This window comes from Ilyonectria robusta, assembly GCF_021365365.1.
Source record: "Ilyonectria robusta strain PMI_751 chromosome Unknown BGZ61scaffold_19, whole genome shotgun sequence".
Taxonomy (NCBI): domain Eukaryota; kingdom Fungi; phylum Ascomycota; class Sordariomycetes; order Hypocreales; family Nectriaceae; genus Ilyonectria; species Ilyonectria robusta.
The window spans coordinates 602339-614919 of record NW_025764453.1 but is presented as its reverse complement, the minus strand read 5'-3'; the positions used below and the strand labels follow the sequence as shown (position 1 = coordinate 614919).

Below are 12581 nucleotides of genomic sequence, written 5' to 3'. Positions count from 1 at the left end.
TAGTGACGGTGTGTTTTGATACAACAAGTGTCTGGTGCATAGGTTGTTGGGTATGGGACAAGGACACCTTTTTGAATACATGAATCTCCTATTTGGGATAGGGCTTGCAGTTCGTCACACGTTCGACTGTTCACACGTTCGACTGTTCACCTGTTCACCTGTTCACCTGTGTCTAAGCCGGAATGCCAATAGGAAGGGAGCGCCAACTCTCATGTCCGGCGACAAACAACAGGTGACTCACTCAATAGCAAATAAATAAGCCAGAGCCGCAGCGTGAATCACAGAATCACCAGCACCACCGGGTGTCTTGCGGTCTGTTGTGGTTGCCACCGCGGTCGTCCTACCTTGGGGGACACATCAGCGCCTCGTCACCTTGAAAATTCCACCTTTCTTCCTCAACATCGGCCCTCCTTCAATTGTTCATTTCTACAAACCCTCCGTCCTGGCATCCTCCGAATTATCCGAACCCTGTTGATGGAGATGCGGTCTTACGATGCCAACCTGGGTATTTCTGTCCCGATAAGTGGATGGTACCAGCCGATCATACTGGCTTTGGGCGCTCTCGGGGGTTTGGCGACCGTGGCAGATGTAGCGTGGAAATTGTACACCAAGTTCTGGAAAACCAGGATACCCAAGGACGAGGATGAAGCGCATGATACGGATATCGAGAAACTGATGCGAGAAATCACAACCCTGTCTTGCCAGTACGTTTCAGTGCTCCGGTTTTGAGGAATGTTTAAACTAATCAAGTGGAAGGTTGTATGAGAGAACCAAAGAAGCCGACGTTGCCCTCGAGGTGGAGTACCTGCTTGAGAATACCAAACTCAATAGGCAACGTCGCTCGCGACTTGAAGAGAAAATCACGCTGCTCGAAATTTGGCAGGAAGAAATCACCCGGCTTCAAACACGGCTCAACTACCACGAGCTAGATCTTCGAGATATAGTAGACCGTTGCAAGGCAGCCGTCGTGGACCTAAACAGAACGATTGAGGCCCATGGATCGAACAGACATGGACTGTACGGCAAGGCTTGAAGATGACAGTTTTGGCTGGCTTGATGGAGGTAATGGAATGACAAGATAGACGAGCGATCTACAATCAATGTTTATCCGGATTGAGTACAGTTTGTCCAGCAGCCAGCTTCTCGAGGTTCTTGAGCAGCAGGTCCGAGAGGTTATCCCAGTACTTGGCCGACTGCCAGGCAATATGCGGCGTGATGAAGATGTTGGGAGCCTTCCACAGCGGGTGGCCCTTGGGAAGCGGCTCCGGGTCCGTGACGTCGACGGCGGCGCCGCGGATGAGGCCCGACTCCAGCGCGTGGACGAGGGCTTCATTGTCGACGATGGCGCCGCGGGCAATGTTGGACAGGAACGTCTTGTTGCGGTTGCGGCTGAGGATCTGGAACTGCTCGGGGCCGAAGAGCCCGCGGGTGTCGTCGTTGAGCGGTAGAGACACGACGAGGAGATCTAGGTCCTGGCCGAGGAAGTCGTTGATGGCGTCCCGCGAGGCGCCCGAGAACCACTTGGCCGGGATCAAGCCGTCCGGGTCGCCGGTGCCGGGCACGCAGTAGGTGTCGTCACGCCGGGATTCGGGCGTGGACCGCTCGCGGCGAGTGTAGGCGTAGACTTCCATGCCGAGAGCCTGGCCGAGACGGGCACATTGTCTTCCGATGCCGCCGTAGCCCAGGATGCCCCTGAGTGAGAGATTGTGAGATAATGGATGAGAGGTGACATGTATATGGGAGCTTACATTCTGCGGCCGGTAGAGACGTTTACTTCCATCTCGAGCCGTGGTCGCCAGAGTTCTTGCTTTTGCTGCTCGGCGTAGACCTGGAAGTGGTGTTCGTGAGACAACCAAGTGCCGATTACCCACTCGGCGATCTGAGGTCTAATCGCAAGTTAATGAGTGGCCAATTGTAGTTTCCGAGACGTATAATATAACACATACGGTTGACAGCCGCTGGCGTTGCTAAAGATGACGTCGGGATCCAGATACTTGGGATGCTTCACCCAGGCGTCGGTGCCAGCCGAAGCGGTCTGGAAGAACCACACATTGGGGATATCTTCTGGCTTGGGCACGTGGTAGATGCACATCATGGTGACGCCGACCCATTGCTCGGCTGTGAGATTTGGCGGCAGAAGCTGGCCGTTCTCAACGGGCGTCTCAACCCATCGGACTTGGAGATGCGGGAACTTGACGCGCACGCCCTCGAGGAACTGCGGCGGCGCCTGGCTGGGCAGGTAGACGAGGAGCACGTCGCCCTTGAAAGCCATTGTTGAGTTGCGAGGCTGTTGATTTGTCTGCGAGATGGCTTCTCCTCCTTGATTCTGGAGTTGCGTTGTTGGTGCGTGAGTTGACAAGAGTTGACGTCGATTAAACGCAGCGGGTACGCCAGCTCGATGAAGTTGGTGGCGGAGACGGGCCGACGTAAAACTAGCTGCGCATCTACGGCTCCCAGCAATAGTTGTAGATGTCTTGATTCCACGCCCTACCAGGAACATGGCAAACGACAAGAAGATGAAGTCTTATACCTGAAAAAAGAGAGAGGGGAACTCTCGAATTAAAGCGTCAATTTGTCGGATCCGTTTCTCCCCCCGCACCGGCCGCTTGAACGAGACGATGGATCGTTGACGCGATCAAGTTAGTGGCAGCAGTGGGACAAGGGCCCACACAAGTTGTACACGATTACGCCCTATTGCGCCCTTTGCGGAGATAAGTGTCAACTTGAGTTTCGGGAACAAGGAACAAGGGACAAGGAGCAAGGGACAAGAAATCCTGTGATCCGCCAAGAGAAATTATAAGACCTATTGCGGCACGTTCGGTCAAGCTGTGAACACTCGGCTTTGTCTTCAACCGGCCTATCGCTTATTGCAGACACACACCAGGTTGTTCACATCGCGAGAAGAGCCATTGCCTTCAGAAGAAGAAGAAAGGAAGAAGAAGAAGAAGAAAAAAAAGGGAATTTGTTATTCATGCTATCTATGATCGTCTCAAAAAGATACAAGTTTCTCCTAGCTCGGTGGTTAGATCCCCAAAACACTATCTTCCTTCACAGGCTCTTAACAGCCAATCTATCTGACATCCCCGCCGCTACTAATCCCCGCGGCGTTTCAGGGTTCGTGCGAACTGTTGGTTATAGTTGAACGTGACCCGCGTCAGCTGCCACAGCGCCCGGATCTTCTGCGTTCTCCTGCCCTCTCCTGCCGAGTACTCCTTGACTCGCTCCCATCCATGATACGACTCGTCGGGCGCCGTCGACTTCTGGCCTGGCCGGATCACCCACACGCGAACCGCCACCTCTGGTAGCACGCCTTGGCTATCCACGCCCATCTCGAGGTGATCCTTCACGTCGTGATATGCCAGCGGAGTAAACTCGACTCGCTTGGTGTCCACAAAGAAGCGGAATCCGGCCCAATGACCTCCGACCGAGGTTGCATTCTTCGAATAGCCCATGAGGCCGATGCGATATATGAACCAGTCCAGCATATGAGAAGGCGAGTGTCCATGCTCTCTGGCGAACTCAGCTGCGAATTGGTCTCTCCGTATAATGGCGAGCCTGTTCGCATACCGGTTCATGTCACCGGGACCGTTCGTCGGCCACTTGACTCCCGTATCTCCTGGGATCCCGTTTTCCTGGAAGTGCTGTTCAGCCTCACCGAGGGCGGCCGGATCCTATCCGATCGCCAATCGGGCCGGGTACGGCGCACTGATTGGCTGGGGATCGTGCATTTGGCACCCGGGGATCCAGAGAATTGGGTATGCTTTCTCGCACAGCATCGTGTACTCATGGAGGTAGGGGTGATTATAGAGCTGGAACCACCCTATTTTACTCCTCATGCGAAAGCGCTCCCAGTGGAAGTTGTAGAGATGCGGCCATTTGAAAGTAGAAACCACTTTTCGAAGCGGCGATCGACGATGCGGGAAAGGGGGGAGCCTGAGGAAGGAGGTGAGAAGGGTGTCGTGAACAGGATCCATCCGAACCCAGCTGAGCAGCGAGTCCCGGAGCCAGAGAGGGTGAGTGGCTAGGGCTATAGCCCGAGCTTCACGGTTGACATGGCTAATGTCGCGGGCATCGCCTCTGAGAGGCTGCTTATTGCCTCCATCGCACATGAGCTGTATAGTCGTTGGTGGCATAGCTTCGAGCCAAATCTGATGGCGGATGTCATAAGGCAGGTCTCTAAATCTGAACCCGGACGAGCCTGCGTCGGGCGATGGGCCTGATTTGTCGTGCTGGTAATCCATTTCGGACGGGAGGTTGTCTTCCTGTATCGGAGATGGGCCTGGATTGTCGTACTGGTAATCCATCTCGGACGGGAGGTTGTCGTCCTGTGTCTGGGAAGGGCCTGGATTGTCGTACTGGTAATCCATTTCGGGTTGGGGGTTGTCTTCCTGCATCGGGGAGCGCGAGCCTCCAGCCCCAGGAGTGGGTTTGGTTATGCCGACTAGCCTTGCTTGTGTTGTTCTGAGTTGCAGATGTAAGTTGATGGTCGTTAGAGGAAGAAGTGAGTTCCAGGAAATCGGCTCCAGGGATAAGTCCCTCGATCCATCGAGTGTTCGGGTGATAACTAGAACACCTTCGGGAGTACAGAATACACTTTAAAAAGAAGAACAAGCGAGGAAGAAGTCAAAACGTCCCGAGCGCGTTCCGTCAATATGTTTGTTCAAGAATGTTGTAAACACCAGGCAGCAGAGCTGGGTCTGAGTAATCATGAACACTAGCCCATACCGGCGCATCCCTCAGTTCTCAGTCCTGATGCAAATAAGAGGTGAGTCTGGAAATGCTACTACGAGTTGGTCAGCATCATGTCAACAAGACCAGTGCCATCTCTGTCGTATAACTCATTCCCATTAATTCCTAATTCCTTAACTCTTAGTAAAAAGGGTCACGCCCATCAGGGGTACAAGCCCGGTTCTGTCCGAACCCGAGCCATTCGTTCCAGAAGGTCTATCCCTTGGTTCGTATAAATCTCAATAGCCGGAAGAGGGCAAACCTGCGTCTCGGCTCTAGAGTCCACACCTTTATAGATGGCAAATTCTCGGCTCTATGAGTTCGGTGTTCTCACTTCGACCTCGAAGCCAATCCAATTTATATAGGCTTTGGTTAAGTGGTCAACCCAGAAGGTTCTCCGTGAGACCCAAATATCCTCGCGGCCCGGTTTCGCATAAGGTTGTCGCAAATAACCAATCACCAGTGCCCTGATTTTTCGCAATGTATTCAGGGCAAGGTGTGGTCTTGGATAGAGCCAAAGCAACCAAATAGTAGCTTTTCCTAAGCGAGGTGTCTCCCTTCGAAAGTCTCGGGTGTCCTGTTGACGTTCAGCACGACCAACCGCCGTCCACTTCGCACTGTCGGTTCACTTTGTTCCCCTTCCATGGCGTCTGATCTCCCATCCAGACTCGCTCCATCCCTCCCACTGTAGGTCGAATGTTAGGATCCTTTCCACCAGCACCCATCGCATTCTGTTCTCGCATGTGCGGTTACCCTTAACCTTCTCCTCGTCGACGTGCCACGGAAGTATTCGCACCCACTCTTTGCCGTCCGTGGGCGCCTCGTACTTTCCATCGATAAAAGTGACCTTGGAAACCATTTTGCTGCGTTCCTTGTTGAGCTCGTGACAATCCATCTTCCCACAACGGCCCTCGTTCAAAACTCCCCTGGCTTCGGGGTCGTCCAGGTCCAGGGTGGACATCTCGATGATGTTCTCGTCGACCCAATACCTGAATTGCTTCGCGAGCTGCTTCAACCGCGCTTCGTATGGAGCAGCCATGTCGACGTGAATCATCCATGCTGGGTCAATTTCTCCGACCTTGACAATCCATAAATCTTCCAGGTTGGGAAACCAAAACCGGTCGAATTCGATCTTGCCAAAATCCCGTTGTCGATAACATGCGGAAAGGTAAACCGAATAATGATAGGGCCCATCTACCCGTCCGTCGTCAGGGAAGCAGTCCCAGTATGCCAGTCTCTTTATCCGGGGTGCTAGGCCCTCGAGGAATGGATCTGGGGCTTGGTCCGAAATCTTGTGGTCGCAGACGAGGATGTCTCTGTCAAAGTCGAAGTATGAGCCAAAGCCGATGGGCTCATACCCTTGCCGGGTCTCTGTTCGGGCCTCTATATTGAGTTGAGTGACGCTAGGCAAGGGGTAGGACCGGTGGTTCTGGACCAGGTCACCGAACAAGACGACCCGGGGTTCGACGGCGCGGGACCATATCTTGAGGCGTAATTCCGTGGGGAGGGAGCCGAAGCTGGCCATTGAAGAGGACCTGTCATCTTCCGGGCCCTCGGTGCCACATGGGAGGGTAGGGTGTATAGGAATCATGCTTCGAGGATGGAGTACAGATGTCAGACGGTGGAGGTAACGAGAGATACTCGAGACGTTTGTTATTGAGCAAAAAGTCCCGGGCAGCGGTTTTAATCACACCTCGGCCAGCAAATTATCGAGCAGGGGTTTTGACAAGGACGGAAATGGTGTCGTACATGTTGGGGGGACGGCCGTTTGCGGCATTCCCGGGGCGGGGAAAATAATGATCCCCTTGAAGCCATCGTGGGACGGTGATGTTGATACTGTGCCACAGCCACCCAAAACCGGGATGGCTCACCGACACCGCTTCTAGCGGTTCGATAGCGGCATCATGCATGGCCGGACTTGTTCCCTCGGTCAGACAACCAATCAGGATGCTCTCCAAGGGAGAGACTGGTGATGAGACCAGGGTGAGGCGCAGATGGTGCAAGACGTCCACTGGACGATCACACGTAGGTATCGGGTATTTCGCGCCTCTTAGCTTGTGTAAAAAGCAACGCCGGCTGACGCCACGACCCGTCCCTTCCAACAAACACCGGGATTTGGAGAGGCTATCAGGTCTCACTGTGAACGTGACGTATCTTGCCCTCGTGACGGTATCCAGTCAATTAAGAGCCGAGTTCGCCGCGATGTGAAACTCTGTCTCCGCTGGACGCTCACCGGTGCGGGATTGCAAAAGACCTCGTCTCAGACAATGGTCTGATGTGATAAAAATGTTGGCAGGCTATCCTAGACGGTGGCTGCATGGGGATACGCGCCTGGCGCCCCAGAGGAGCAAGCTCGGTGGGAGCAGGAGGCGACGTGCTGCCAGGACGGAGAAAGCCAGTATCAGGGCGGAGGTTGGCACGGAGTACTTGACGCAAGCAGACCGGGTGGCGCTGGAGAGCCGGGGTCCACGAGTGCTGGGGAATGGGGGAATGGGGGAATGGCGACTGGGGGATTCCTCACGCGGGAAGGGGTTCCTGTCCGGAATTCCTCACCATCATGTCTGGCTTGTTCCTACCGATGTTGATATCATGATCCGTCGTCAGCCATTTCGACGGTGATACCGAACCAAGGAGACGGGACGACGGGTCAATTGGACACCGCTGGTCCCTCCCTTCCCTTGGTATGTGCGAGGCTTGGGGCCCCTGTGCTCGGTCGGTGGCAATGTAGTGCTCACAAGACCTCTCTGTGGGACGGGTTGGGGTGCCTGTCTCACGTCGAAGTGAGGCGGAAGGGCTTCAAGGGATGCGGGTAGCCCCGCGAGTGGATCTCGTGAGGTTGAGGCGGGAGGGTATGCGATTGGTGCCGCCTGACCGGTTCCGGGACCATCCAAGTAGTTCAAGGACGAACTCCCTGTCCGAGAGGCGTGTGATTGGCAGGCAGATCTGGGATTTGACAGCCTTGGAATTTTTCGAGATCGGGCCAGGCTGAGAAGACGCGGTCAACGTGCGGGAAGTCCGGGACCGCAACAAGATCGCCGCCTCCATGGCCGACGGCTGGGATTGCGGAGGCGGGCTCAGAACTACAAGGCCTTGCCGACCCAGCACCCTCGTCTCCCGTGGTCATTGCCGGTCCCGGGACCAGGTATTTCAAATCTCGAGCTGTTAGGATCCGGGGGAAACAAGGTCGATTGGCTGCAAGGTCAAGGAGGCTGCACAGCTCTGGGCAGGGGTGTGGTGGTATCAGTGTGACAGGTTGACAAGACTGCATTCCTCGATGCTCTGGGCCTCGGATAAGAGGAGGCAGGTGATGGTGATGGCGGTGGCCCTTTCATTGCCAACCATTGCCAAGGCGGACTGGTCAAACAAAGGGGTTAATCACAAAAGTTCCCACGGGCGTGATGACTGGTTCCAGGCTGATGTGTCCTCGGTGTCACCGTATGTCTCCTTCTGCGTCTGTCTGTCACCGTCTCAGATAACCATCGGTAGGCGCAGGCTAGCCACGAGACCAAGCTGCACTGGAAGCCATTGAATGGTGCTTTCGAGGGCACAGACCCCCGAAGCTCAGCTGCTATGGTATGGCGGGCTGGTTGGCTGTGTGGCTGTATGGCGGTATTGATGTCTGACTGGTTGGTTGGCTGGTTGGCTGGTTGGTTGGCTGACTGGCTAGCTGAGAATGTGAAATGTTCCTGTCGTCATCTGGGATGCATGGTTTGCAGAGCCCAGGTCATTGGCGCGGGATGTGATGATATACGTTTAAGGCAAGGCTTCCAGAGCCCTGAGGCGAACCCGAGGCGAACCCATGAGCCACGAGGATGGAGACCGGGCCGGCGTGCCTGCCAGGGTGAGCAGCGGAGTGATCAGTCAAGGGGAGCGCAGGAAGCGCAGGGAGCGCCGGTAGCACATGCGTAGTAGTGGATCGTGGGGGATCGAGCCATGAAGCTTGGCTCGAGTGCTCGGCCGGTGACATTTGAGGTTGAGGATGGTTGAGGTTATGGCTGAGGCAAGGATTGAGGTTAGGGTTGGGATTAGGGTTGAGAGCGGCCGAAGACTGCGTTGAGAGAGGGAAGTAGCGGGTTAACTTAGCCGTCACCCAGCTGGAAGACGCCCAACCAGGATTCCACGCTGTAACTTAAGCCGCCTGCGCCCTTGTTATCTTTTCACCAGTCGTCTGCCCCGTCTAGAGGCGAGAGAATACAGCCAGAAAACAGGTTTCCATCCCTTCCCATCCCTTCCCGCACAGTCATGCAGCCACCCCTACTGCATGGCGTTCGGGAGCCAACGGGAGACGGCAACATGCTGCTGGTTCATGCGTGCGCGGGGGATACAGGACGACTATTCTTCCCGCCCGTTGACTAATAGATGTAGCCATCCTGACCCGCGCAATCCTCACACGAGTCGAGTATAGCGCCTGGACGCTGCGCTGCGAGCTGGGAGACTCTACGACGGGGCTGTTAATGGGCGGAACGCGCCTGAGCAGACGCGCCTAGGCGGCCTACAGGTAGCTAGTGCGATCCGCCGCCCCTCACAGGCGCTGCTTTGCCCTGTGGCAATCGCCACAGGCTGCCCACTAAATCTTCGGTGACCCACCCACTGCAGCTTGACAAACCATCCACGCAGCATCATCCCGAGTCGGCCTGTGTCTCTGCAGACTGCATCAACCAGCTCGACGCTTGTCTCGTCGCCCCCCGACCTCTCCCGCCCGATCGCCGCATCTCACCGCCGCCGCGAACGGCCTGTCGTAGGCCTCCAAGGCCAAAGGCTTGAGCATGCCCTCCCCCACCGACGACGAGACCTCGTTCCCCTCGCTCAATGGCTCCGCATCTCTCCACGCCTTCGGCCGCTCCCACCTCTCGCCCGACGATGCCTTCGTCTCGCCCCCGCGTCCCCTTCGGAGCGAGCGCAGCAGGAGTCGCAGGCGGAAGCGTCCGTGGAAGAAGCTGATGTGGGTGAAGCAGTCGTGTGCGTCTTGCCCATAACCTCCCACTCCTATCTTGGCTCAAGTGACTGACGCTTGTGGGATGCTTATAGACCCTGACAACTACACCGACCAAGCAACTTTTCTCGAAAACCTCCAACTCAACCCCCGACTAAAGCCATACGATTTCTGGCCCCTCGTTGCCGACTCGACGGTTATCCTGCAACATGTCTGCTCCGTCATCATCTTCATCGTTTGCTTCGTCGGCATCTTTCAGTTGCGCGTGTCACCCGTCTCAGTCACCAGCTGGAGCAGTGGTGCCACATTCGTGGGCTGGATTCTATGGGAGCGCTGGCTATCCGAGGCCGACGACCGCGACGAGCTAGGAGGCGTGGGTGGCACTGTGACGGGGAGATCAGGCAGCATGAGGCGACCAGGTCGTGCTGGCAGTATTAGGCGTCCTCCATTGCGGGTTGACTCTGCGCCATCGACTGTCCCTTCAGCTGCAAGTTCGACGACCAACCTGCATCTCGCGGTTCGGCGGCCTCAATCTGGGTCGACGACCTCTCTGGCTTCGCACAATGGCAGCGGCCTCTCGCATACGCCCCGAACGAGCCAAGAACACCTCCCCGAACTTCCGCCTCCTTTTCCAGTGGAAGAGAATCGCTCCCACCAGAGGTTGGAAACCATCAAGTCAGCGCTACTCATCTACTGCACCCTTCTCGGACTCAGCCCCATACTCAAGTCTCTGACGCTGTCCACCTCCAAGGACAGTATCTGGGCCATGTCCTTCTGGCTGCTTGCCATGAACATCTTCTTCTTTGACTACTCAGGAGGCGTGGGTGCCAAGTTTCCTGCTTCTCTATCGACCAATGCTGCGCTCATGGCTTCGACCGTGCTAGCCAGCCGGTTGCCCTCTACGAAGCATGTCTTTAGTCTGACCCTCTTCAGCATTGAGGTTTTTGGTCTGTTCCCAGTCTTTCGGCGCTACGTCCGGCACCGCAGCTGGAAATTCCATGTGCTGTTATCCGTCTTGCTGGTGCTGGGGGCCGGTCTCGGTGTCGGTTTGATCCTGGGCGACACCAAGGGAACAGGTGGATGGCCATGGAAGAGTGGCTTCGTGGGTATGGTCGTGGGAGTATTGATCGCCGTGCTGGCCACGGGAGGGTGCAGTTGGTGGCTCATTGGGCTGCAAAAGTACAAGAATGAGATACGAGGACCATGGGATCCAGCGAGGCCGATAATCATGAGCAGACCCCGCTGGGATGAGGATTCATAGACGTATAGATTACCCTAATGTCTAATTACGCTGCATGCGCTTCTGATGAATGAATTACATTGACCCCCGGTCTCATTGTTTGGTTGATCGTCTCGTATACTGAACCTCGACATGGGATATATCGGGGTCGTTAAAAAAAGGAAACCCGACAAAGGAGAGTCAGGATAGGATATGGGACCGAGACTTGGGACATGGAAAACGGACGAAGGACCGAACATCTTGTCCTAGACACTGGTACTCGAACTATATCTTGCTGATCGGATGCACTTAACCAACCCGAAGGGTTCAGCTGTGTGGAAGAATATGGATTGGATGACACGTCTGTCCATTGACGCGTCATCCTCCCCTGCGTGGCTTAGAAGGTAACACGCCTTTCTGTTCAGCCGACGAAGAAATACAAAGGACTCTCTCTCCAGAACGCTTTGAGAATTCCGCATGGACCTACTGTCTTTGATGCACTGCCACTTACTTGTCTTACCGAAGTGAACACCTCGGATGCCAGTTAACCTATGAACAGGCCATCATCGCTGCAGCGTACATCGCACGGCAGTTGGAACCCAGTCCAGTTCAATCCCGTCCCGCAAGTCCGTTTCATTGCTTTAAGCAGTTCGGGTCGTGATACCGACACAGGCCATCCCCTCCCCTCCACCCCTGTCCTTCTCTCAACCTTGCAAGAGCTTAATTGATGATTTTACGTACCGGTATCCCGCAGCTGCACTGACCTGAATGCGCCCGCCAACAAACGAAACGATCGGCGTAGGAAATTGTAAGGAAACGCGAGTGAACTATAACATGGGGTGTGTCTGAGACAATGAGCCGAGAGAACCGCGGGCTAAGACTGGGCAAACGGCCAAAACACCGGCAGATGATGGCAGAAGCATGGAGGCGGCGGCGTGTTTTGCTGGAAGGAATCGTGGGACATTGATTTTGTCCCAGTACGGCTGATGACTGACGACTGCTTCTTTTGGCGGTGCCTGCTGCTATGTGCATTGATCCAATCCCGTCCTGCACGGCTGCCGCTCGCGCTCGTATTAGAAGGGCTGCAGAGACATGCATGCATGTATGCGTGTCCGTGATACTGATCGGTAGTGCTCTCGTGGCCGGGGAACCCAAAAAGGTGACATTTCACTTTTCACTACGGAGTATGCACCAAGGCTTACGAATCCCAGGGTTGTCATCATGAGACGGGAAGTCGGTGCGAATGTCCAGCTCTGGGATGTACAAGGGGCCGAGCCGAACCAGAGACAGGTCTCTCTCTCTTTCTCTCTCTCTCTCTCTCTCTCTCTCTCTCTCTCTCTCGCAATGACTTGGAACCATCACCAGATTCCCAAATTAGCAACACCAGTTCGGCCCAGCAAATGTCTGGTTCTGCCCAGGGTCCATATGTATCAACGGGACATGTACCGGTACCACAGCCAGCGAACCTAAAACGGCCCTGCTTTTACCCAGTTTTTGCCTTGGGCGTGGTGGTGGTGATAGGATGAGCTGTAAGTAAGCAGGCATCCCATCCATGGCTCAATTTCATCTGGATTCAACCGGTACGGCCACAATTCCCCTCACCTTCTGACTGATCACTGCACCAATTATACATCGTGGATTTATGGGTATCCCCCTTCCGTCGCCCAGCTCTGTAGCTAGTCGACGCAAATAAGCCTCGGG

The 12581-nt window shown here is 55.2% G+C and overlaps 6 protein-coding genes across 6 annotated transcripts; 3 read left to right on the top strand and 3 right to left on the bottom strand.

Moving 5' to 3' along the window:
- The first annotated feature begins 224 nt into the window (after positions 1 to 224).
- On the top strand, positions 225 to 1065 carry BGZ61DRAFT_74865 (uncharacterized protein). Its single transcript, XM_046257046.1, has 2 exons — positions 225 to 704; positions 757 to 1065. The coding sequence occupies exons 1-2, from the start codon at positions 475 to 477 to the stop codon at positions 1031 to 1033; spliced, it is 507 nt and encodes a 168-aa protein (XP_046100422.1). The 5' UTR covers positions 225 to 474; the 3' UTR covers positions 1034 to 1065.
- Positions 1066 to 1097: 32 nt separating this feature from the next.
- On the bottom strand, positions 1098 to 2272 carry BGZ61DRAFT_481724 (D-3-phosphoglycerate dehydrogenase; the record flags this gene model as incomplete). Its single annotated transcript, XM_046249324.1, has 3 exons — positions 1098 to 1692; positions 1749 to 1886; positions 1947 to 2272. The coding sequence occupies 3 exons, from the start codon at positions 2270 to 2272 to the stop codon at positions 1098 to 1100; spliced, it is 1059 nt and encodes a 352-aa protein (XP_046100421.1).
- Positions 2273 to 2944: 672 nt separating this feature from the next.
- BGZ61DRAFT_552546 (uncharacterized protein) lies at positions 2945 to 4367 on the bottom strand (the record flags this gene model as incomplete). The annotated part of the gene is made up of 2 exons (XM_046255533.1): positions 2945 to 3616; positions 3707 to 4367. The coding sequence occupies 2 exons, from the start codon at positions 4365 to 4367 to the stop codon at positions 3093 to 3095; spliced, it is 1185 nt and encodes a 394-aa protein (XP_046100420.1). The 3' UTR covers positions 2945 to 3092.
- Positions 4368 to 5353: 986 nt separating this feature from the next.
- Positions 5354 to 6253, bottom strand: BGZ61DRAFT_496792 (uncharacterized protein; the record flags this gene model as incomplete). Its single annotated transcript, XM_046251060.1, has 1 exon — positions 5354 to 6253. The coding sequence occupies one exon, from the start codon at positions 6251 to 6253 to the stop codon at positions 5354 to 5356; it is 900 nt and encodes a 299-aa protein (XP_046100419.1).
- Positions 6254 to 8147: 1894 nt separating this feature from the next.
- BGZ61DRAFT_74829 (uncharacterized protein) lies at positions 8148 to 8794 on the top strand. Its single transcript, XM_046257045.1, has one exon. The coding sequence runs from the start codon at positions 8299 to 8301 to the stop codon at positions 8635 to 8637; it is 339 nt and encodes a 112-aa protein (XP_046100418.1). The 5' UTR covers positions 8148 to 8298; the 3' UTR covers positions 8638 to 8794.
- Positions 8795 to 9494: 700 nt separating this feature from the next.
- On the top strand, positions 9495 to 10922 carry BGZ61DRAFT_360251 (phosphatidylinositol N-acetylglucosaminyltransferase subunit C; the record flags this gene model as incomplete). Its single annotated transcript, XM_046241156.1, has 2 exons — positions 9495 to 9687; positions 9757 to 10922. 2 exons carry the CDS (start codon positions 9495 to 9497, stop codon positions 10920 to 10922), a joined length of 1359 nt encoding a protein of 452 aa, XP_046100417.1.
- Positions 10923 to 12581: the final 1659 nt, after the last annotated feature.